Source organism: Meles meles, chromosome 11 (genome assembly GCF_922984935.1).
Source record: "Meles meles chromosome 11, mMelMel3.1 paternal haplotype, whole genome shotgun sequence".
Lineage (NCBI taxonomy): Eukaryota > Metazoa > Chordata > Mammalia > Carnivora > Mustelidae > Meles > Meles meles.
The window spans coordinates 26612315-26637605 of NC_060076.1; the positions used below are offsets into that span (position 1 = coordinate 26612315).

At 36.1% G+C, this 25291-nt stretch overlaps 1 protein-coding gene across 1 annotated transcript in view; it reads right to left on the reverse strand.

The window, feature by feature from the left end:
• Positions 1-1562: 1562 nt before the first annotated feature.
• The window catches only part of TMEM38B (transmembrane protein 38B), a 62337-nt gene continuing 38608 nt past the window's right edge, over positions 1563-25291 (reverse strand). Inside the window, exon 6 of the mRNA XM_046023865.1 lies at positions 1563-2326. Within this exon, the coding sequence (XP_045879821.1) occupies positions 2111-2326 (216 nt within the window). The 3' untranslated portion in view covers positions 1563-2110. The remainder of the gene's footprint in view (positions 2327-25291) is intronic.

Below are 25291 nucleotides of genomic sequence, written 5' to 3' on the forward strand. Positions count from 1 at the left end.
TAAAGAGAACTACCAGGTCTTGACTTTCTCACTGCTACCTAAGACTGGCCGTGTGAAATAGGCCCATAGGCCTCACACATGCTACATGTTGGGAAAGAAGTCTAAATAATTTGCTTTGCAAACCTAGTGAACTCTCTAATCTAGGTAACATGAGTAGATTTGGAGTGGGAGGTTTCAAGTCTAAGCCATGTTCTCCAGTAGCTTTTTTCTAAGAACCTTGAATTGAAGGTTCCAGGATGCACATCTAAATTAATAAAGTTTGTACCAATACTCCATTTAGACAGTAATCATTGGATATATGCTGTATATTAGTCAAAATGCCAGAGGAGTTCTGAACTCCTAACTCAAGAAAAATATAAACAAAAAAAATAAAAATAATGTAATACTCCATTGGTGCTAAATAACTTATTTTAATAAATTTGTCTTTAATACAAGTGTAAAACAACACTCCTACTATTTCAACTATAGTTAAACCCACACTTCAAAGCTAATTCAATTAGTACCATGTTAATTCTGAAAAGTTTTTAACTACGAGAGTATTAAATATAATACAAAACCCAAATATTTAATGCTTTCTGATACAATACTGAAAATAAACTTCTTAGCATCCCAAGGCTATCAAAGGTCCTCCCCCTAAAAATCTTTTTTGATTTAACAAGTAAAAGCATAGTACCCTGCTGGTGTTTATATTAAAAAAAAATTTTTTTTTTAATTTCTAACTTCAGTGTGATTTGAGTACTTCTATGCCATCCCCAAATGACTTATGTACATACTAACTCTTTGCCGGTAGATTCATTGTCTTGGTTGAAAAAAATCATGTTTTTCTCAGTGTTTTAAAATTTTAACTAGATTTTTAAGCTATGAAATAAAGCAAGAGAGTTTAACATTACTTAGGACCCTTTCTTCTTTTTTTTTTTTTTTTGCCAATAAGGACAGACTTACTAACATCATTCTTCATATGAGGTTTTAGTTTATGTTTCTTCTTGGTTAGCTGGTTAATATCAAATGCTCAAGGACAATTCTCATTAGAACTGAGCATTTCTACATAAGGGTAATTAGTTTTAATTTAAAATAAAATAATATACGTACATGTAGATTGAAATATAACAAACATATGCAAATTAGTAAGAGACATTTAACTAGAAAACTGAAAAGTACCCATTAGAAAGGAGACATAAGGGAAAAGTTTTAAACTGAAATGCTGAATCATTAAAGATACTACCATCAATGTATCCAGACCAGCTACGAAAAGAAAAAAGTTAAGAATATGTGAAATGCTGACAATAATTTCTTTCACAGTTAAAATGAATGTGTTTTAAGAGAGAAAAAAATAAGCTCCTAAAATGAAACTTACAAAGCAAAACATGGGCTTAGTAATTTATTAAAAATTATACCCCTGATTTTCTCTGGAGAAAAAGGAACACTATAAACAAGGGCATGAAATAGACTTCAGATTGAGACTCATACCAATACTCTGTTCTTGCCAAAAAAATACTGTTTAAAAAATTAAATAAATTTCAAATATTTTCCACTTAATATGGGCTAAAAAATACAATGTTTATATTTGAAATAAAAACTAGTAATTTATTTTCTTTCATAATATAAAGTGGTTCAGGTAAAGTTTACTTTTCCCAGTTCTCAAAGTTAAATAGGAATTGTATTCCACATCTAGGAATTATAATAATAATATTAAGTATAAGTTTAATTTTGCTGAACTAAAGCTCAGATAGATTCAATTAAAAATGTGTATGAAGATACCTAAATAAAACAAAGGCTTTAATTTTTATTATTTTGCAATGATAGTAAGTTTACTTTTTCTAACATTAGGGAAAAAATCTAGTCTCCTTTATCAATATAAAACTATTAAAATAATCACAACAGAATCTTTTATATATAACTTAGGAAAACAATTTCACATGATACACTCATAACACTCACGAATTACAATCCAGAAAGAGACAATCTCCCTCAAACAGAAAGAAGTTCTTTCTTTTTGTCACCTCCATTCCTTATATATAATCTTTATTTCACATCATTTACATAGAAATATTTATCACAATCAGAAGGTAGATAAGAAAAAAATTTCTGCCTTTAGACTCATAAAATAAATTTACTCAGTCTTCTTAGTATGTTTCTTTTTAACAGTATCTGAAGCATCAGCTACAGGTTTTGAGGTCGATGAACCAGTACCATTAAAAGATGATTTTGTTTCACTTTTCTTTTCACATGATGAAAACTGCTGCTGCCAGCCAAATAGCATCCGACTCACTGTATCCTCGAAAGAAGCAAAAGGCACAGTACCATTTTCTGTAATCATCATGGTTATCTGGAAAAAAAAAAAGTTCAATTTTGAATTGAAATACAAATGTTTTCTACTTAAAATTGAGAAGAGAATGTAAATTTAAAAAGAGAAAGATTAAAAACACATTCTTATTTTTTACTCTTTAAAAAAATTTTTGTTGAGTATAATTGGCATAGTTCCAGGTGTAAAACATGATTCAATATTTGTATATATTGCAAAGTGATCACCACAATAGGTCACCATACAGTTACATATTTTTTGTGTGATGAGAACTTTTAGCAGCTTTCAAATATGTAATACACTATTATTAACTATAGTCACTAGGCTGCACATTACATCCCCATGACTTATAACCAGACGTTTGTACTTTTTGAGTCCCTTAATCCATTTCACTTCCCCAACCCTCTGCCTCCAACAGATTGGCAGCCACCGATCTATTTCTTATATTTAGTTTGGTCTTGTTTGTTCATTTGTTTTGTTTTTTAGATTTCACATATAAGTGAAATCATGTAGTATTTGCTTTTCTCTCTAATTTCACTTAGCTTAACGTCAAGATCCATCCATGTTGTTGCAAATGGCAAGATTTCATTCTTTTTATTGCTGAATATTCCATTGTATAGATATGTATATATACACACACACACACACATATATATTACATCTTCTTCATCCATCAACTGACATGTTGTTTCTATTATCCTGGCTAATATAAATAATGCTGCAATGAACATGGGGGGCACATCCATCTTTTTGAATTAGTGTCTTCATTTTCTTCAAATATCCAGAATGGAACTGCTAGATCATATGGTAGTTCTTTTTTTTTTGATCATATGGTAGTTCTATTAAATTTTTTTTTTAGAAACTTCCATACTGTTTTGCACAGCGGTTGCACCAACTTAACATTCTCACCCATAGTGCAAAAGGGTTCCCTTTTTTCCACATCCTCATCAACACTTGCTACTTCTTGTCTTTTTGATAACAGCCATTCTGACAGGTGTGAGGTGATGTCTCTTTGTGATTTTGATTTGCATTTCCTCATTATCAGTGATGGTGAGCATCTTTTCACATACCTGTTGGCCATCTGTATGTCTTTGGAAAAATATCCACTCAGAGCTATCCATTTTTTAATGGGATTGTTTGCTCTTTTGCTATTCAGTTGTATAAGTTCTTTATGTATTCTGGATATTAACCACTTATCAGATATATGATTTGCTAATATTTTCTCCCATTCAATAGGTTGCCCTTTCATATTGCTAACAGTTTCCTTTGCTGTATAGTTATTTTTTTAATTTGCTGTGCAGTTTTTTTTTAAGCTTAATGTAGTTCCACTTGTTTATTTTTGCTTTTGATGTCTTTGCTTTAGGCGTCAGATCCAAAAAATAGCCAAGACTGATGTCAAGGAGCTTACCACCTATACTTTCTTCTAGGAGTTTTATGGTTTTGGTTCTTCAATCCATTTTGAGTTAATTTTTGTGTATGGTGTAAGATAGTGGTCCAATTTCATCCTTTTGTATGTGGCTCTCCAGTTTTCCCAGCACCATTTATTGAAGAAACCATCCTTCCTCCATGACGTATTCTTGACCCATTTGTCATAAATTAACTGACTATATATGCAGGGATTTATTTCTGAGCGAAAATACATTCTTTAATCTTTTGGAGAAACAAACTCAGCTAGATTCTGGAAAATCTCTGTTCTCTACAAGTTTATACTTAACCAAAGCAAAAGAACATAACTCATTAATAATAATAATACAAGGTACCATATTTTGGGGTGCCAAATGAGCAGTATAACCACAAAAATACATTTAGTATTCAAAGAACAGGAAGATAAAATAACATCTACGGTCTATACAAAACAACCAATAACAGCAACCACTACTATGCTCTTAACATGTGCCAGAACTTTGATAAGTGTTCTATATGATCTATCCTCTATATGATCTTATCCTCTTTAAATTTAACCCAACAGTTACTCCACTATTACTCTCAGCATAGAGATGTGAACCAAGGCTGATAGGTTCAGTAACTTGCCCAAAGTCATAGAACTAATAAGCAGTAAAGCAGTTTGGAACACCCAGATTTTGAGCTCAATCACTAAATACAATGTATTCTATCATTATCTAAGGTCACAGACGTTCAGTAAATTGCAGAATATTACCCTTAGGAGGGAGAGTAGAAAGTCTCTAATCATCCAATTTTTCCCACATGTATATACAAAGCATGAAGACATAAGAGAATGGAACATAAAGTGTTACCAATTCATTTTTTTTTTCCTAACAATTTTACTTACTTATTTGAGAGAGAGAGAAAGATCACAAGTAGGCAGAGAGGCAGGCAGAGAGAGAGGAGGAAGCAGGCTCCCCTCCAGCAGAGAGTCCGATGTGGGCCTCGATCCCAGGACCCTGAGACCATGACCTAAGCTGAAGGCAGAGGCTTAACCCAGTGAGCCACCTAGGCGCCCAGTGCTACCAATTCTTTATCTGACAAAAGGCACAGTGTTCAGAGATGTTCAGATTTACTCAAAAAATTAGACTGATACCAAAATGGATCTGAGGGGAGAATGTTAAAGACTAGAATGGTTCTGAAAAGCCCCAGAATTTCCAAAAGACAACTCCTCCAGCAGATCTAAGATAATGAATCAAATTAGAAATTTTTGGAATCAAATCTCCACAAGAGGACCCTACCGAATCCATTCGGTTGAGGAAAATGGAATCAAGAACAAACTGGGGCCCCTGCGTTGCTCAGTCATGAAGCATCTGCCTTCGGCTCAGGTCAAGATCTCAGGGTACTGGGATCTAGCCCCACATCAGGCTCCCTGCTCAGTGGGAAGACTGCTTCTTCCTCTCCCACTCCCCCTGCTTGTGCTCCCTCTCTCACTGTGTCTCTGTCAAATAAATAAATAAAATCTTAAAAAAAAAGAATAAAGTTCTTACTAACTGCAATACTGTCTAGTAGTGAGGAACTAGGAGACAGGTGTCCACCAAGAACGCAGAAGTGAAATGTATACTGTGCAACTGTTAAATACATAGGAAAGTAAAACAGAAAAATTCTTAAAAATACCGTTAGGTGAAAATGAGACAAAAAACAAGAGCTATAATGTACTATCATTTAGATAAATTAAAAATGCACACACACACAACATTGTGGATGTAAAAAATGTCACAGAATTGTATACTATGAATAGTAGTTCATTTTGTAACTTTGCCCTCAATAAAAACAAACAAAATAACAAACTTTTTAAAAGATGTATGCACATGGGCTCCAAGCCAGCCATGACTTAAAAAAAATGCCTTATATCAAACAAACCCACTCTCTCACCAAAATCAATATAAAAACCAAATACACAAAACAACCATTATAAGGCAGTGGAGAATAACAAATCAGGTCAAACCTAATAGGACTATGATTCCCCCTAAGAGGAAGTTAATTGAGTAAGGTGAGGTCCACATTCAACCTTTTTCTTTTTAATGATATGTGTCAATTCACAGCAAACCCAAGTCCAAAATGGGCTAAGGAGACAAAGGCCACAGTGTGAGAAGGCCAAAGCATCTGGGACTTAAGGGCAATACAGCTCAAAGAGAAGAGAACCACAAAAAAGCCCAAAGATCCACACATAACTTGTCCTGGAGAAGTTTACCAACCCTAACTGCGCAAACACGGAAAGATTTCAAAAACCTAGCAGACAGCAACATATGGAAGCCTTAAAGTAGATCAGACACTTCAGCAGCCAGCTTAAGGTTGGAGTTCAAGACCAGCCAAAGTGGAACTGCCTAGGGATATACCTCAAGTTTGAACTGAGACCCCAAAAGGGTCACATTCTAGAAGGGCAAACCCAAAACAGAACAGCATGAACAAAACCTAAAAGCAACTACCGACAGGATTAAAATAATCTGCTTTTTCATTATACCTGGCTGCCAGAAAAAGACTGAATGTAGTCCCTGCCCTGAAAGTCCTTACAGAGTAGTCAGAGGCTGGTCAGAGACAGAGTAAACCAGTAATTACAGAACATAAAAGAATAAATGCAGTGATGGAGGTCTGGTCACAAAATTTAAGTATGAGATACAGATTGGAAGTCACTTCCAGATAAGTAAAAGGTAAAGGCATGAATATGAATGTGGTCACCTGGAGAGAGAATATAGAGTAAGAAGAGTCTAAGTACGGGGTGCCTGGGTGGCTCAGTCGTTAAGCGTCTGCCTTCCGCTCAGGTCATGATCCCAAGATCCTGATACTGAGCCTAGCATGGGCTCCTTGCTCAGCAGGAAGCCTGCTTCTCCCTCTCCTACTCCCCCTGCCTATGTTCCCTCTCTGTGTGTCTCTCTCTCTGCCAAATAAATAAATAAAATATTTTTTAAAAAAGAGTCTGAATATCATCTACAAATTTATGTCATTATTGGATAAGATCTAAGAAGAACTTCTTTATATTAAATTATTCTTTAGAATAGTTACAATAAGGTGTACTAGCATGATTACCTTGGTCATAGCTTGACTTCATGGACTGCCAATAACAAATAAAAAAATTCTAAAAACCATTGTCCACTGTCAGGAAAACAGCAAAGTCTTTTTACAAACACTAAAAGAGAAGACTGTCAGGATCTAAAGTATTTCCTGAGAACATGAACTACAGTATTTTTCAAAGTCGAGTGTTTTAATAGAATCTCCACTCCCAGTAGACTCATCACTCAGCTGAGAAGAATTGTTGGCATCAGAAATTACTGCTGAGATAGACTTATGAGGTTCAAGGACAAACTTCTGTGAATTCAGCCTCTTATCAGGTCTTGATTCATCAAGGTGACACAAATATAATGGTAACAAATGGAATGAACATTTATTCCTCTACAAATAAAATATAAAACTGTCTCCTTATTTAGCAAACTATTAACAGAAAAAGCATAATCCCTAAATTAAATAGCATTTGACTTCCCAGTCTATTGCTTAAAAAGGGAAAGAAGGAAAAGAAAGTAGAAACCCTAAAGTCAATCTCATATATACAACATATCCTAAAATATAAACTAATTCAAGTAAAAAAAAAACCTATTAAAAGCTCTTCCACATTCTTTAGGTAATATCTCATGTTATAGAATTTCAAAGGTGCCCAGAAAAATGTGACATACAATCTAAGTTCTTTAAGGGCACAAACAGTACTTAATGTACTTCTAGATCCTCTACAGAGCCTAGCACAGAGTACAATGAATAAACCTAATTTCTACCTCACATGAACGGAACGAATCTATATGAGCAAAATTTGCACTATTACTCTCTCTCCACCCAGAGCATACTTCTTCTTGTCTCTGAGTCCCCAGATCCAATTCTTTGCAGGGCAACTCCTATGTCTACTCCATTAAGCCGTTTGAACAACCTCCAATAAAAGTCTCCTTGCCCTTGAATGAACTCCCAATGGCAAGTGGCATAATCAACCATGTTTTCTGGTCATCTATGCTTTCTTCATTGGTGATGTCACTCATTCAGGCATCAGTAATTATTAACCTGATGATGTCAAATAAATTAAAATTTTAAGATTTCAATTTGTATAAATGTCCTTTTCAATAAACTGGATAAATAAATTGTTCATTTCTGGTAGTACAATCTTAGATAATTAAGTATGGAAAAATTCAGTAAAGAGAGACTTCTAAAAGAGGCTTTTGACCATTTATCAGTCACTCAAATATATATTTAAAATCTACTTGGGGCGCCTGGGTGGCTCAGTGGGTTAAGCCTCTACCTTCGGCTCAGGTCATGATCTTACTAGGGTCCTGGGATCGAGACCCGCATCAGGCTCTCTGCTCAGCAGGGAGCCTACTTCTCGCTCTCTCTCTGCCTGCCTCTCTGCCTACTGGTGATCTCTGTCTGTCAAATAAATAGATAAATTAATTTTAAAAAAGAATTTTAATAAATAAATAAATAAATAAGTAAAATCTACTAAAATACTAAACAAACTGCCAGGGATACAGTGATAAATGAAACAAATGTGATCCCTATCCTCAAAGTTTAAAAGTACAGTGTAGGGGTACCTGAGTGGCTCAGTGGGTTAAGCCTCTGCCTTCGGCTCAGGTCATGATCCCAGGGTCCTGGGATCAAGCCCCACATCCAGTTCTCTGCTCGGCAGGGAGCCTGCTTCCCCTCTCTCTCTCTGCCTGCCTCTCTGCCTACTTGTGATCTCTGTCAAATAAATAAATAAAATCTTTTAAAAAAATAAAAGTAGAGTGTATATGTCTCATATTTCTCTTTCTCATATTTCCCTTCATAATATCTTAAGGATAGAGTCTGGGTCTTATTCCAAGTTGATATGCCCACATGTATCCCTCAAAGGTCCTAATAACACTGTCCCTCATTCATATTTTCATTAACATACTATCTGAATACACCGCTCAACAGCATTCAGCACAACTCACTAGAGTCTATTCTTCCTAAAACTGTATCTTGGTTTTCCCCTTGTCTAACAACTTCTTTCCGGTTTCCCATTCTGAATCTTCCTTCTCTAAGTATTAAAGAATCTCATAACTATGTCCTCATTCCTGTCTCACTCTGTTTCTCTCTCTATGTAATATAACTGCCTCGTTAATTTATAAATTAAATATAATTTCAATAAAAAATACCAACAAGTTTTTTATAGAGTTAAGACAAATTACTAATTTTTTAAAGATTTTTTTATTTATTTATGTGAGAGACAAAGATCATAAGTAGGCAGAGAGGCAGGCAGAGAGACAGGAGGAAGCAGGCTCCCCGCTGAGCAGAGAAACCGATGCAGGGCTTGATCCCAGGACTCTCAGATCATGACCTAAGCTGAAGGCAGAGGCCTTAACCCACTAAGCCACCCAGGCACCCCAAGACAAATTGCTATTAAAGTTCATATCGATATGCAAAAATAGCTGGAAAAAAGTTGAAGAGAAAAACAAACATGCAAGAATATCCAAAAAACACTGGAAGCGAAAAATTCCAAAAGTACCTGATTCTCCATTGCATTATAGATAGAACACAGAGCCAGACTTTTTAAATATTGCCAGTCAGATAAATGAGAAATGGTATCTGAGTGTTATTTTAATTAATTTCTCAAATGATGAGTGTTGCATATCTTTTCACATGTTTGAAAGATATCATATCTTCTCTGTGTGAATTGTCTGTTGACAGCTTCCTTTTAATTCTTCTATCAGGTTTTTGGCCCTGTATTCCTTAATTTTTTTTTTAAAGGTTTTACCTATTTATTTGACAGAGATCACAAGTAGGCAGAGAGGCAGGCAGAGAGAGGAGGAAGCTCCCTGCTGAGCAGAGAGCCCGATGCGGGGCTCGATCCCAGGACCCTGAGATCATGACCTGAGCCGAAGGCAGAGGCTTAACCCTCTGAGCCACCCAGGTGCCCCTGTATCCCTTAATTTTTAAGAAGTTGTTATTAATACATAGATAAGCCTCTGTGATATATGTCGCAAGTACTTCCATCACAATCTGACAGCTGTATTTTTTTACTTTGTCCATGGTGTTTTCTTCCATGCAACTTTTTCAAAAAGTGTTAGAGTCAAACTTATCAACCTTTTGTTTATAGAAAAAGAATAAAGCAAGCCCAGAGTAAGTACAAGGAAGGACATACTATAGACCTGAAATTAGTGAAATATCAAACAGAAAACAATGACACCAAAGGCTAGGTCTTTCCAATAAACAATGAAATTGATAAACATTTAGTAGGACTGATTTAAAAAGAAGATACAAATGACCAATACCAGGAACTAAAGCAGGGACATTACTACAAATTCTACAGACATTAAAAAGGTAACAAAGAAGTGCCAGGAAAATTTCATGCCAATAAAATAAAAAATTTAAGCAAAATGGCAAATTCCTTGAAAAATACAACTTACTAAGTGAACACAAGTAAAATAGAAAATAGTCTTATATCAAACACTGAACCACAAAATGGTATCAAACCTACATGAATGCTTTCAGAGAATAGAGAACTGAACACTTCTCAACTTATTTAATGAGCCAAGTATTACGCTGATATAAAAATCAGACAAAGAAATTACAAAGAAAACTGCAAACCAATATCCTTCATGAACACACTGGAAAAAAGCCTTTTCAAAGTATCAGCAAATTGAATCTAGCAATATACAAAATGGATACATCATAGCTAAATGGGGTTTTTTCACAGAAATGAAAGGTTGATACAACATTTTTTAAAATCAATGTAATCTAATATATTAACAGAATACAAGAGAAAAAAACCATATAATCACCTCAACCAATCCAGAACAAAGCATTTAACAAAATTCCAAACCAATTCATGATAAAAATTCTCACCAAATTAGGAATATAAAGGAATTTCCTCAACCTGATAAAGGATATTGATAAGAACTTACAGCTCACATCAATATTAATGTATGATGAATGTCTTCCTACTAAGGTTAGGAGCAAGACAAAGATGTCTACTCTCACTAACCATTTCTATTCACCATTGTACTGGAGGTTCTAGCCAGGACAATAAGGCAATAAAAAGAAATAAACAGTATCTATTAAAAAGGAAAAAGTAAAAAATTATAGACAAGAATGCATATGTAGACAATACTAAGAAATCTACACAAAAGATACCAGAACTAATATGTGAATTTAGAAAGGTTCATTTGAATGAACTTCATTCATTCAAGAAAAACAAGAATCAACTATAAATCTATATATAAACAATGTAAACTGTAAAATTGAACATTTTTAAATTACTATTTATAAAGGCATCCAAAAAATATTAACTACTTCAGGATAAGTTTAACAAAATATATGTAAAACAATGAAAACACAAAAATTTAAGAAGACCTAAATAAACAGAGAAATATATCATATTGATAGACAGGCAGGTTCAATATTTTTAAGATATTATTTTTCCCAAATGGATCTATAAACACAACACAATCTCAATCACAATCCTAGAAGCCTTATTGGTTTTTTTTTTGTATAAAGTGACATGCTAATCGTAACACTTACATGAAAACGTAAAACACCTAAACTATCCAAAGAAATCTTGAAAAAGAATAAATTTGAAGTACTTACACTATGATTTCAAGGCTTATTATAAAATTATAGTTATATAAGATAATTTGGTATTGGTTAAAGATAGACAAATAAATCAGTAGAACAGAATATAGTCCAGAAATAGACCCACACATATAAGGGCAACTGATATTCAACAAAGGTGCAAATATAATTCAATGAGGGAAAAGAGAGTCTTTTCAACAAATAGTCCTGGAACAAACTCATGTTCACAAGGAAAAAATAAATCTGACCCTTATGCCAATCATAAAACTTAATTTGAAATGGATCACATACCTAAATATAAAGGCAAAAACTGGATGAAGAAAATACAGGTGAAAAATCCTCACAACCCTGGGGTAGGTATGGAAGAACTACTTACATAGTACATAAAAAAGCAGGACCATAAAAGGAAAATTTCATTAAGTTGAACTTCATCAAAATTAAAAACCTCTTTTCTAAAGACAATCTTAATGAAATAAAAAAGAAAGCTACCAACTAGGAGGAAAATATTTGCAATTCATGTATGTCATAAAGGATTGGTATCCTAAACATACAGAGAACTGTTACAACTCAATAAGAAGACAAACCATCCAAATTTCAAAAATGGGCAAAGACTGAACAAACACTGGTTAACAATAATAATCTAAGTGGCCAATAAGCACAAGAAAAGATGCTCAAATTTCTATCAGAGAAACAAAAACAAAAACGAAAAAACAAAACAAAAAACAAAAACAAAAAAACCTACAGGGAGATACCACTACATATACTGGAAACAGCTAAAGACTGACAGTAACAAATATTGGCAAGGATGTAGAACAACTGGAACTCTCATACACTGCTGGTAGTAATGTTTGATGGGTACAACCATTTTGGAAAACAGTGTGTCAGTTTCTTTAAACATTAAACAAAACATATGCTTTCCATATGACCCAGTAATTCCACTCCTAGTTATTTATCCAAAAGAAATGAAAATACATGTCCACACGAAGTATATGTGTTCATAGCAACTTTATTCATAATAACCTTATTGGAAAAATAAAAAACTAGGAACAATCCAAAATCTGTCAACAAGTAACTGGATAAACAAACTGGGGTGTATAATGCTACTCAGCAATACAAAGGAATATCCAACAATATCCAAATCTCAAAAATAATACGCTGAACATGGGCACCTGGGTAGTTCAGTTGGTTAAAAAGCCAACTCTTGATTTTGGCTAGGTCATGATCTCAGGGTCCTGGGATCAAGTCCCAGGTTGGGCTCCCCACTAAGCAGGGAGTCTGCCTGTCCCTCTGCCCCTCCTCCCTACTCGAGTTTGTGCTCTCTCTCTCAAATAAAATCTTAAAAAAACACATTATGCCCAACAAAAGAAGCCAGACACAAAAGATACATAGTTTATGATTTCGTTTTTATGAAACTTGAAAAAAGATTAATCTATAGTGACAGAAACTGGGTACGTGGTACCCTGGAGCTACAAGCAATAGTTGGGATTTACTAGAGCAATACACAAGAACCTTTCTGAAGTAACAGACATACTCTGTATCTTGATTGTGATGATTACGCATGTACATAAATTTGTCAAACTCATCAAAATGTTATCTTAGAATGAGTATATTTTATTGTATGAAAATTTAGTAAGTTAGGTTTTAAAAATTTTTTTTTAAAGAGCTTGTTCCTAAGTTTTTGATAAATGTAACAGCCCTCTGAAGTCATCCTTTGTATTTCCGGAAAACGTACTGTCAATCAGTCAGATTAATTTTCTCTATAAGATCCTTTAGCCCAATTTTTTCAGATCTGACACCCTGAATAAAAGACCACATATAATAGGGATGAGAAATCAGAGTACACAAAAGAATGAGTCAGTGGCTTGGGTATTAGAGGGATCTGAAAGAAAAAAAATGCTACTTTGCTACTTTTATGACAACAGAGAGTATAAGAGAGTATAAGACTTTTATGACAACAGAGAGTATAAGACTAATCATAAAAAGAGAGTAACTGAAAAAGTGATCCATACATGTACCTCACTTCTGCCTCAGGACAGTTCTCAAGCAGAAAGCTTGAAGTGAAACTGACATGGCAGAGACTGAACTCAGTGAAGCTAAAGACTGATGAAGTTGGGCTCTGTACCACACACTGGGAGACCTCTTGCTGTAGGTTATACCTAGTAAAGGAATGAACAGGTCACAAGATATGTGACTCTTCAGCTTTGTCAGATATTGGCAAACTGCTCTCCCAAGCTACTTCTATTTATACTCTCTCCAAATCCCTTTAAAATAGTTTATATGCTTTGTCTTCAATTCCTCTTATTCACCTCAGTCTATTATAATCACTTTTCTGTTCTCTACTAGTCCACTGAAACTGCTTTTACCAAGGTCACCAAATACCTCTTCATTTCAAAATCCAATAGCCTCTTTTCAGTTTTAATCACTCTTAACCACTCAAGTCTCCCTGTGTTTTATTTCACAATAACACTATTTCACCATAACTCTTTATACCAAGGAGCCAAAAGATAATCCATGCCTCTCAAACTTTTCTCTAATCATCTCTTGTGAAAGAAAAAGTGAACCTGGCAGGGCTCAAAACAAAGGCATGCCAAATATAAAATGTCAGATTTTATCTCATCTTAAAAAATGTGACTTTTGAATTCTATCCCAGAATATATTCTTGTTTAACTTAAAAATGTTTATAGTAATTGACACTGAGATCAAACAATGGTACATAATATATTTATAATGTGACTTTGTACAGTTACTGCCCCAAAAAGCCATAGATCCCTTAGAATATGTATAACTCTAGCTTAAGAAACATAAATGACTTGCTCAAAATTGTGAAACCTGGATTTCACATGCTTACTCCAAAGCCCATGTGCTTTTCCCTACATCAACAGTCTTAATTGACACCTATTTCTTTACTCTGAGACTAGGATTTTAACAATCATTAATGACTTGTGGAAGCTGGCAAAGTAGAACTGAGTTCTCCTTGAATGAAATGAGGACCCTACAAGGGCTGAATATCACTGAATATTCAGTTTGCTTGGGCTATGGAAGAAAGGAAAGGAAGGTAAGAGAGAGGGAAAGAGACAAGAAGAGGAGGAGGAAGAAGTTTAACACATTTCTCTCAGGAAGAAAGAAAAGTAATAGATCAGACATGGAAAATATTAGTTGCTATATATTTGGAACATAATGAACAAGCATATGTGTAGATATATGCAAGCTCCTTATACCAAAATAAAGAATATACTTAACTTTTCATATATACAAATAATTATAAAATCTCATCAATATTGTAAGGAAATGAAGTCTCAACAAACACAAGAATAACAGACGGACCACATATACCATCTATAATGCAGTTAAAGAAAAGTTTTTAAAAGTTTAAAAGTTTTTTTTAATTTCTGAAATTTTAAAACACACTCTTAAACATTTTTGGTGAAAGAAGAAATACTAATTGTAAGTTAAGAGGAATTTAAACTGGGGCGCCTGAGTGAGACAGTCAGTTAAGCGTCTGTAAGTTTTGGCTCAGGTCATTATCTCAGGGTCTTGGAATTGAGCTCTACATCGGGCTCCTTGCTCAGCGAGGAATCTGCTGAAGTATATCTTACCCTCTCCCTCTACCTCTCGCACACTTGCTTGCATGCTCGCTTGCTCTCGGATAAATGGATAAATTTAAAAAAAAAAAAAAAGGAATTTAAACTGAATGACAGTAAAAGCATGTATGTGAAAACTTGTGACGTGAGACACAGCAACGTAAAACAGTATGATTGAGAGGAACAACAAAACCAAAAATTGGTCCTCTGAAAAGATTGACAATATACAAAAACCTCTGACAAGACGGATCAAATAGATCCTTGATGACAGAATAACTGGTTCTAGACTCCAGGCAGAAAAACCATAAACCTGACCAAAAAAAAGAGGTAAGTACTTTTAAGATCTGACAACAAAGACTATAAGACTGATCATAAAAAGGGAGTAACTGATAAAGTGATCCATACATGTACCTCACTTCTGCCTCAGGACAGTTCTCAAGCAGAAAGCTTGAAATGAAACTGACACGGCAGAGACTGAACTCAGTGAAGCTAAACAGACTTGGATCTGCAGGGCAGGGTATCAAATGGGAGGAAAATGGGTAAGCACGGGGCGGGGTGGGGGGATGCCGTGGAGGAGACTTCAAATATCTATAACGGATGGTGCCACAAGTCGTTGGCTGAGGGCTAGCCTGCATATGTCAAGAGAGAATCTTCCTGTGGCCTATCACAGAGTGGCTGCTAGTGGGTTGAGATATCAAAAGATACACTACAGATTGAGCAATGGTAGGGGAAATTTACTTTCTGTTTCTCTTACAGAACACACAATTTAAATACTTGTATTATAGCTTTCTATGTGTTTGTTTTACTTTTGTGGAGTTATTCTCTTTGAAAAGAGAAATCATATTTATTAGCATCTCTCTATATGCCAAAACACTAGATTATTATCCAAAACAGACTGCACATTTCCTGACTATACAAACAACACAGGAAAAGAGCAAAGTAAAGAAAAATAATTACTGCCAAATTTTTCCCTATATAGTCTATCAATTCATTTTTTTATATCTAAGAAATGAAAAACTACAGTAGCTACTCAGAAACAAATGAAAAGCCATTTAAAAATCGATATAAATCTAAATGGAATTTAGGCAAAAATATGGGTTTCTGTTTAGAAACTGGTGAATAATTAGGAAAATGCTGGGAAATATTATGAGACAAGTTCAATACTATATTAAAGAACTCTATGTCCAGCAATTATTGTAAGAAAAACTCATTTTTATTGAACAAATTAAGCCTTCGACAAAAACTGATGCTTGCAATTAAAAAGTTCAATATACTGGTTTGCTAATAAGCCCATAATACACATTTATTTTCTTTAAAGTTAGAAAATCTCAGAAATTATACAGTTTCCAACACACTTTCAGGATGAAAACACTCAAGTGAGGAATAGAAGGAAACTAACTTCCTCAATCTGATAAAGGGCATCAATGAAAGACCCACAGTTAATATCATACTTAATAGTGAAAGACTAAATGGCAACTGAGGGTTGCCAGGGGGAGGGGAGGGTGGTGGGGTTAATGACATTGGGGAAGGTATGTGGTATGGTGAGTGCTGTGAAGTGTGTAAACCTGGCAATTCACAGACCTGTACCCCTGGGGCTAATAATACATTATATGTTTATAAAAAAATTAAAAAATTATTAAAAAAAAAAGACTAAATGGCTTCACCTTAAGATCCAGGAAAAAGACAAGGATGTTCATTCTATTTCTACTAAACACTGTATTAGATTGTCTAGCCAGGGCAACTACACAAGAAAATTAGAGAGAAAACATGCAGATTGGAAAGAAAGAAGCAGGGGCTTCTGGGTGCTTCAGTCAGTTAAGCGGCCAACTCTTGACTTTGGCTCGGATCCTGGGATCAAGCCCTGCGTCTGGCTCTGTGCTCAGCTGCAAGCCTGCCTGAGGATTCTCTCTCCCACTCCTTCTCCCTCTGCCTCCCTCCCCGCCTCCAATTAAATAAATCTTAAAAAAAAAAAAAAAGTAATACCATCTCTGAGGTTAACATGATCTTAAATATAAAGAATCCACACCAAAGGGACGCCTGAGTGGCTCAGTGGGTTAAGCCGCTGCCTTCGGCTCAGGTCATGATCCCAGTGTCCTGGGATCGAGCCCTGCATCAGGCTCCTCGCTCAGCAGAGAGCCTGCCTCTCTCTCTGCCTCTGCCTGCCTCTCTCTCCGCCTCTGCCTGCCTCTCTGCCTGCTTGTGTGCTTTCTCTCTCTCTTTCTGACAAATAAATAAATAAAATCTAAAAAAAAAAAAAAAAGAATCCATACCAAAAAACCCCACAAAACCTATTAGGGCTAAGAAACAAGTTTATTTGCAAGATTACAGAAGACAAGATCAAAAATCAATTTTATTTCTACACATTTACAATGCACAACCTGGAAAACTAAAAAGCAATTACATTTACTACTGCATTAAAAACAACAAGAAGAGGGGCGCCTGGATGGCTCAGTGGGTTAAAGCCACTGCCTTCTGCTCAGGTCATGATCTCAGGGTCCTGGGATCGAGCTCCACATCAGGCTCTCTGCTCAGTGGGGAGCCTGCTTCCCCCTCTCTCTTTGCCTGCCTCTCTGCCTATTTGTGATCTCTCTGTCAAATAAATAAATAAAATTAAAAAAAAAAAACAAGAAGAAGAAATTTAACAAAAGGAGTGTACTACTTGTACACTGAAAACATTACGAAAAAATATTTTAAAAGACCTAATAAAAAGGGGGAGGAGTCAAGATGGCGGAAGAGGAGGAGGCTGAGATGACATCAGGTAGCAGGAGATCAGCTAGATAGGTATCAAACCATTCCAAACATCTACAAATCCAACAGGAGATGGAAGAGAAGAGGAGCAGCAATTCTAGAAGCAGAAAATGGACCACTTTCTGAAAGGTAGGGCCTGAGGAGAAGTGAATCCGAAGCAACGGGAAGATAAGGCTGTGGGGGGAGGGGCCGGCTCCCAGCAGGTGGCAGAGCAACGGAGCACAAAATCAGAACTTTTAGAAGTCTGCTCCACTGAGGGACATCACTCCAGAGGCTAAGCAGGGGTGGAGCACTCACGGGGACAGTGTCATCTCAGGTCCCGCAGGGTCACAGAAGGATCGGGGATGTCTGAGTATAGCCGAGCTTGCAGGTATTAGAGCGGGGAAGCCGGCTACAGAGACAGAGCAGAGGAGTGAGCTCTTAGCTCAGGGTTACCTTAAACTGTGATCTGTGGCACAGTCATGCCACTGCTCTTTGAGCAGGGACCCCACAAGTGGTAGATCTGGGGAGCCCCCCTCGAAGAGCAGCAGGGATCTACTGGGTTTGAAGACTCCAAACAAGGCTGCGTGCCAGAGACAGAAACGCTCCACCCAGGCCGAGTGAGCTCAGAGCGCAGGTGGAGACCAGGGAGATGGGAGTGATTGAGTGCTTTTCTCTGAGGGTGCACTGAGGAGTGGGGCCCTGAGCTCTAGGCTCCTCTGGGCTGGAGACTGGGAGGACATCATTTTCATTCCCATCCTCTAGAGCGCTACAGAAACCGTTCTGGGAACAAAAGCTCCTGAGAGTGAACCAGAGTAGTTTACTTAGCCCAGCCCCTGGCAAGGGCAGTGCAATTTGGTGTTGGTTAAAGACACTTGAGAGTCACTATAATATGCCCCTCCCCCAGAAGATCAGCAAGAACATCCAGCCAAGATCAAGCTCATTGATCAAGGAGAACAGCGGAATTCCAGAGGAGGGGAAAGCAAGGCATGGAATTCATAGCTTTCTCCCAATGATTCTTTAGTCTCGCAAAGTTAATTAAATTTTTAAAATTTTTTTTCTTATTCTAATTTTTTTAACTTTTACTCTTTCCTCTTTTAATGTTTAAATAGTTTATCTCAACAACACCTTTCTTAAAAAAAATCTTTTTGAACCTTGATTATTATAGTCATATTTTGTCCTTCATTGTATCTAACTTTATCTTTTGTATACACATAAGGTTTTTTCTTCTAAAAATTTTTGGGATACAAATTCTTCTAATAGATCAAAATACACCCTAAATCTAGCACAGGGTTTGCTCTAGTCTTCAGCCTGAGCAAATTCTCTCCACTTTCTTTTTCTTTCTTTTCCCAACCAACTTACCTTATCAACTCCTTTTTTAGAATTTTTTTTAAAAATTTTCATCTTTACCATCATATTCCATCCCTTAATCATGTTTACCCTTATTTTTGTATATATGTATATATATTTTTTTCTTTCTTTAATATTTCAGGAGGTCATTTCTTCAGAGACCAAAATACTCCCAAAATCAAGTGGGTTGCTCTGTTCTACTCACCAGTCTAACATATATATTTTCTCTTTTCTTTCTCTCTTTTCTTTTTAATATTTCTTTTTTTAACTTCTTTTTACCCCCTTCTTTCTCCCCACGATTTGGGGTCTCTTCTGATTTGATTAACGCACATTTTTCGGGGTCTTTGCTACCCTTTAGTGTTTTATTCTCTCATTCATATATTCTTATCTGGATAAAATGACAAGGCAGAAAAACTCACCACAAAAAAAGAACAAGAGGCAGTACCAAAGGCTAGGGACCTAATCAATATGGACATTGGAATATGTCAGATCTAGAGTTCAGAATGATGATTCTCAAGGTGCTAGCTGGGCTCAAAAAAGGCATGGAAGATATTAGAGAAACTCTGTCTGGATAGATAAAAGCCCTTTCTGGAGAAATAAAAGAACTAAAATCTAACCAAGCTGAAATCAAAAAAGCCATTAATGAAGAGCAATCAAAAATGGAGGCTCTTACTGCTAGACTAAAATGAGGCAGAAGAGAGATTTAGTGATATAGAAGACCAAATGATGGAGAAGAAAGAAGCTGAGCAAAAGAGAGACAAACAGCTACCGGACCACAAGGGGAGAATTCAAGAGAGAAGTGATACCATAAGACGAAACAATATTAGAATAATTGGGATTCCAGGAGAAAGAAAGAGAGAGGGTATATGGGAGCAAATTACTGTAGAGAATTTCCCTAATATGGCAAAGGGAACAAGCATCAAAATCCAGGAGGCACAGAGAACCCCCCTCAAAATCAATAATAATAGGTCCACACCCCATCATCTAATAATAAAACTTACAAGTCTTAGTGACAAAGAGAAAATCCTGAAAGCAGCTCAGGACAATAAGTCTGTAACATACAATGAGAAAAATATTACACTGGCAGCAGACTTATCCACAGAGACCTGGCAGGCCACAAAGAATTGGCATGATATATTCAGAGCACTAAATGAGAAAAACATGCAGACAAGAATATTATATCCAGCTAGGTTATCACTGAAAATAGAAGGAGAGATAAAAAGCTTTCAGGACAAACAAAAACTAAAAGAGTTTATAAACATCAAAGCAGTTCTACAGGAAATATTGAAAGGGGCCCTCTAAGCAAAGAGAGAGCCTAAAAGGTACATAGACCAGAAAGGAACAGAGAAAATATACAGTAAGAGTCACCTTACAGGTAATAAAATCACACTAAATTCATATCTTTCTATAGTTACTCCGAATGTAAAAAGGCTAAATGCCCCAGTCAAAAGACACAGTGTATAAGATCAGATTTAAAAAAAAAAGAGAGAGGAAAATAGATAGCAATACAAGCCTTTCTCAAGAAGTAAGAAAGGTCTCAAATACACAACCTAAGCCTATACCTAAAGAAGCTGGAGAAAGAACAGCAAAGAAAGCCTAAGCCAAGCAGGAGAAGAGAAATAATAAAGATCAGAGCAGAAATCAATGAAATAGAAACCAAAAAAACAATAGAACAAATCAACAAAACTAGGAGCTGGTTCTTTGAAAGAATTAATAAGACTGAAAAACCCCTGGCCAGACTTATCAAAAAGAAAAGAGAAAGGACCCAAATAAATAAAATCATGAATGAAAGAAGGGAGATCACAACCAACACCAAAGAAATACAAACCATTTAAGAACATATTATGAGCAACTATTCGCCAGCAAATTTGACAATCTGGAAGAAATGGATGCATTCCTAGAGATATAGAAACTACCATAACTGAACCAGGATGAAATTGAAAACCAGAACCATTACCAGTAAGGAGATTGAAACAGTCATCAAAAATCTCCCAACATGGGGCGCCTGGGTGGCTCAGTGGATTAAGCTGCTGCCTTCGGCTCAGGTCATGATCTCAGGGTCCTGGGATCGAGCCCCGCATCGGGCTCTCTGCTCTGCAGGGAGCCTGCTTCGTCCTCTCTCTCTGCCTACCTCTCTGCCTACTTGTGATCTCTCTCTCTGTCAAATAAATAAATAAAATCTTAAAAAAAAAAAAAAGTCTCCCAACAAACAAGAGTCCAGGACCAGACGGGGAATTCTATCAAACATTTAAAGAAGAATGAATAACTGTTCTTCTGAAACTGTTCCAAAAAATAGAAATGGAAGGAAAACTTCCAAACTCATTTTATGAGGCCAGCATTAGAAAACCAGACAAAGACCCCCATCAAAAAAGAGAATTACAGACCAATATCCTTGATGAACACAGACGCAAAAATTCTCACCAAAATACTAGCCAATAGGATCCAACAGTACATTATAAGGATTATTCACCATGACCAAGTGGGATTTATTCCTGGGCTGCAAGGTTGGTTCAACATCTGCAAATCAATCAATGTGATACAATACATTAATAAAAGAAAGAACAAGAACCATATAATTCTCTCAATAGACACTGAAAAAGCATTTGACAAACTACAGCATCCCTTCCTGATCAAAACTCTTCAAAGTGTAGGGATAGAGGGCACATACCTCGATATCATCAAAGCGATCTATGAAAAACCCACCACAAATACCATTCTCAATAAAGAAAAACTGAGAGCTTTTCCACTAAGGTCAGGAATACGGCAGGAATGTCCATCATCAGCACTGCTATTCAACATAGTCCGAGAAGTCCTAGCCTCAGCAATCAGACAACAAAAAGAAATTAAAGGCATCCAAATTGGCAAAGAAGAAGTCAAACTATCACTCTTCGCAGATGATATGATACTATATGTGGAAAACCCAAAAGACTCCACTCCAAAACTGCTAGAACTTGTACAGGAATTCAGTAAAGTGTCAGGATATAAAATCAATGCACAGAAATCACTTGCATTTCTATACACCAACAACAAGACAGAAGAAAGAGAAATTAAGGAGTCAATGCCATTTACAATTGCACCCAAAACCATAAGATACCTAGGAATAAACCTAACCAAAGAGGCAAAGAATCTGTACTCAGAAAACCATAAAGTACTCATGAAAGAAACTGAGGAAGATACAAAGAAATGGGAAAATGTTCCATGCTCAGGGATTGGAAGAACAACAATTATGAAAATGTCTATGCTACCTAAAGCAATCTACACATTTAATGCAATCCCTATCAAAATCCCATCCATTTTTTTTTTCAAAGAAATGGAACAAATAATCCTAAAATTTATATGGAACCAGAAAAGACCTTGAATAGCCAGAGGAATGTTGAAAAAGAAAGTCAAAGTTGGTGGCACCACAATTCCAGACTTCAAGCTCTATTACAAAGCTGTCATCATCAAGACAGTATGGTACTGGCACAAAAAGAGACACACAGATCAGTGGAACAGAATAGAGAGCCTAGAAACGGACCCGCAACTCTATAGTCAACTAATCTTTGACAAAGCGGGAAAGAATGTCCAATGGAAAAAAGACAGCCTCTTCAACAAACGGTGTTGGGAAAATTGGACAGCCACATGCAGAAGAATGAAACTGGACCATTTCCTTACACCACACACAAAAATAAACTCAAAATGGATGAAAGACCTCAATGTGAGAAAGGAATCCATCAAAATCCTTGAGGAGAACGCAGGCAGCAACCTCTTCGACCTCAGCTGCAGCAACATCTTCCTAGGAACATCAGCAAAGGCAAGGGAAGCAAGGGCAAAAATGAACTACTGGGACTTCATCAAGATCAAAAGCTTTTGCACAGCAAAGGAAACAGTCAACAAAACCAAAAGACAACCAATAAAATGGGAGAAGAATTCGCAAATGATGTATCAGATAAAGGGCTAGTATCCAAAATCTATAAAGAACTTACCAAACTCAACACCCAAAGAACAAATACTCCAATCAAGAAATGGACAGAGGACACGAACAGACATTTCTGCAAAGACGACATCCAGATGGCCAACAGACACATGAAAAAGTGCTCCAGAACACTCGGCATCAAGGAAATACAAATCAAAACCACAATGAGATACCACCTCACACCAGTCAGAAAGACTAAAATTAACAAGTCAGGAAATGACAGATGCTGGTGAGGATACGGAGAAAGGGGAACCCTCCTACACTGTTGGTGGGAATGCAAGCTGGTGCAGCCACTCTGGAAAACAGCATAGAGGTTCCTCACAAAGTTGAAAACAGAGCTACCCTATGACCCAGCAATCACACTATTGGGTTTTTACTCTAAAGATACAAAGGTAGTGATCCAAAGGGGCACATGCACCTGAATGTTTATAGCAGCGATGTCCACAATAGCCAAACTATGGAAAGAACCTAGATGTCCATCAAAAGATGAATGGATAAAGAAGATGTGGCATATATATACAATAGAATACTATGCAGCCATCAAAAGAAATGAAATCTTGCCATTTGTGACCTGGATGGAACTAGAAGGTATTATGCTGACCAAAATAAGTCAATCAGAGAAAGGCAATTATCATATCATCTCCCTGGTATGAGGAAGTTAAGAGGCAAAGTTTGGTTTGGGGGGGTAGGGAAGGAAAAAAATGAAACAAGATGGGATCAGGAGGGAGACAAATCATAAGAGATCTTAATCTCACAATACAAACTGAGGGTTGCCAGGAGGCGGGTGTAGGGAGAGGGTGGTTGGGTTACGGATATTGGGGAAGGTATGTGCTATAGCAAGTGCTGTGAAGTGTGTAAACCTGTTGATTCACAAACCTGTACTCCTGGGGCTAACATTATATGTTAATTAAAAATAAAAATGTTTTTAAAAAAAGACCTAATAAATAGAAAGACATCTGTGTTGATAGATTGATAGCCTTAACAGTGTTAGGGTGATAATACTCCCAAACTTCCTTGCAGATTCAATGCAATCTCTAAGAAAATATGAGCTGGCCTTGTTTGCAGAAATTATGACGTTAAACCTAAAATTTATATGGAGATCCAAGTGACCCAGAATGGTCAAAACAATCCTTAGGAAGAATAAATTTAGAGGATTCACACTTCTCACTTTCAAAACTAAGTATGAAGCTAAATGAATTAAGACAGTATGGTATGAGTAGAATGTGAGCAAATAGATGAAGGGAAGAAAAGTGAGGGAGAAAAAAAATCCAGAAAATTACCCTCACATTTACAGCTGATGTTCAGCAAGGGTGCCAAGACAATTCAATGAGGGAAAGAATAGTCCTTTCAACACATAATACTAGGATGACAAGATATCTGCAGAACCTGAATATGAATGTATGAATATGCATGTAAAATAATGAATGTAATGAATATGTATGTTAAAATACATATCCACAGAATGTAAAAGAATGAAGTTGAATTGAGTCCTTCCTCATACCATACTCAAAAATTAACTCAAAATAGATCATAGAGCTAAATATTAGAGCTAAAACTTTAAAACTCATAGAAGAAAACATAGAGGTAATCTTTTTAACCTTAGATTTAGCAATAGTTTCTTAGATATGACAGCAAAAGCATAGACAACAAAAGAGAAAAGAGGTAAACTGGACTTCATCAAAATTTTAGAAATCAGTGCTTCTAAAACGTGACCAAGGAAGTGAAAGACAATTCACAGAATGGGAAAAAACATCTGCGAATCAGAAATCTAGTAAGGGTCCAGGATGCAAAATACATGAGGAATTCTTACAACTCAACATTAAAAAGACAAATGGAAACAATTAAAAATGGGCAAGTAATCTGAAGAGACATTTTTCCAAAGAAGATCTACAAAGAAGCTTATGAAAAGATGCTCAACATCATCAGTCATCAGGGAAATGTAAGTCAAAATCAAAATGAGATGCTCCTTCACCCCACTAGAATGGCTCTAAGAAAAAAAGACAAGCGTTGATGATGGTATACGAAATGAGAATTTTCATACACTACTGGTAGGAATGAAAAATGATGAAACCACCATGGAAAACAGTCTGTTAGTTCCCCAAAGGCTAAACACAGAATTATGATTATCTAGTCCATTTCTACATCACATACCCAAAAGAAATAAAATACATATCCACATAAAAAAAGTACAATAATGCTCATGGCTCATTATTCCTACTCACCAAAATATAAAACAACCCAAATATCCATCAAATGATGGATAAACAATATGTAGTATATCCATATGATAAATAATTATTTGGCAATAAAAAAGGAGTAACATACTGATACATACTATACCATGGATGAACCTCAAAAACAATACAC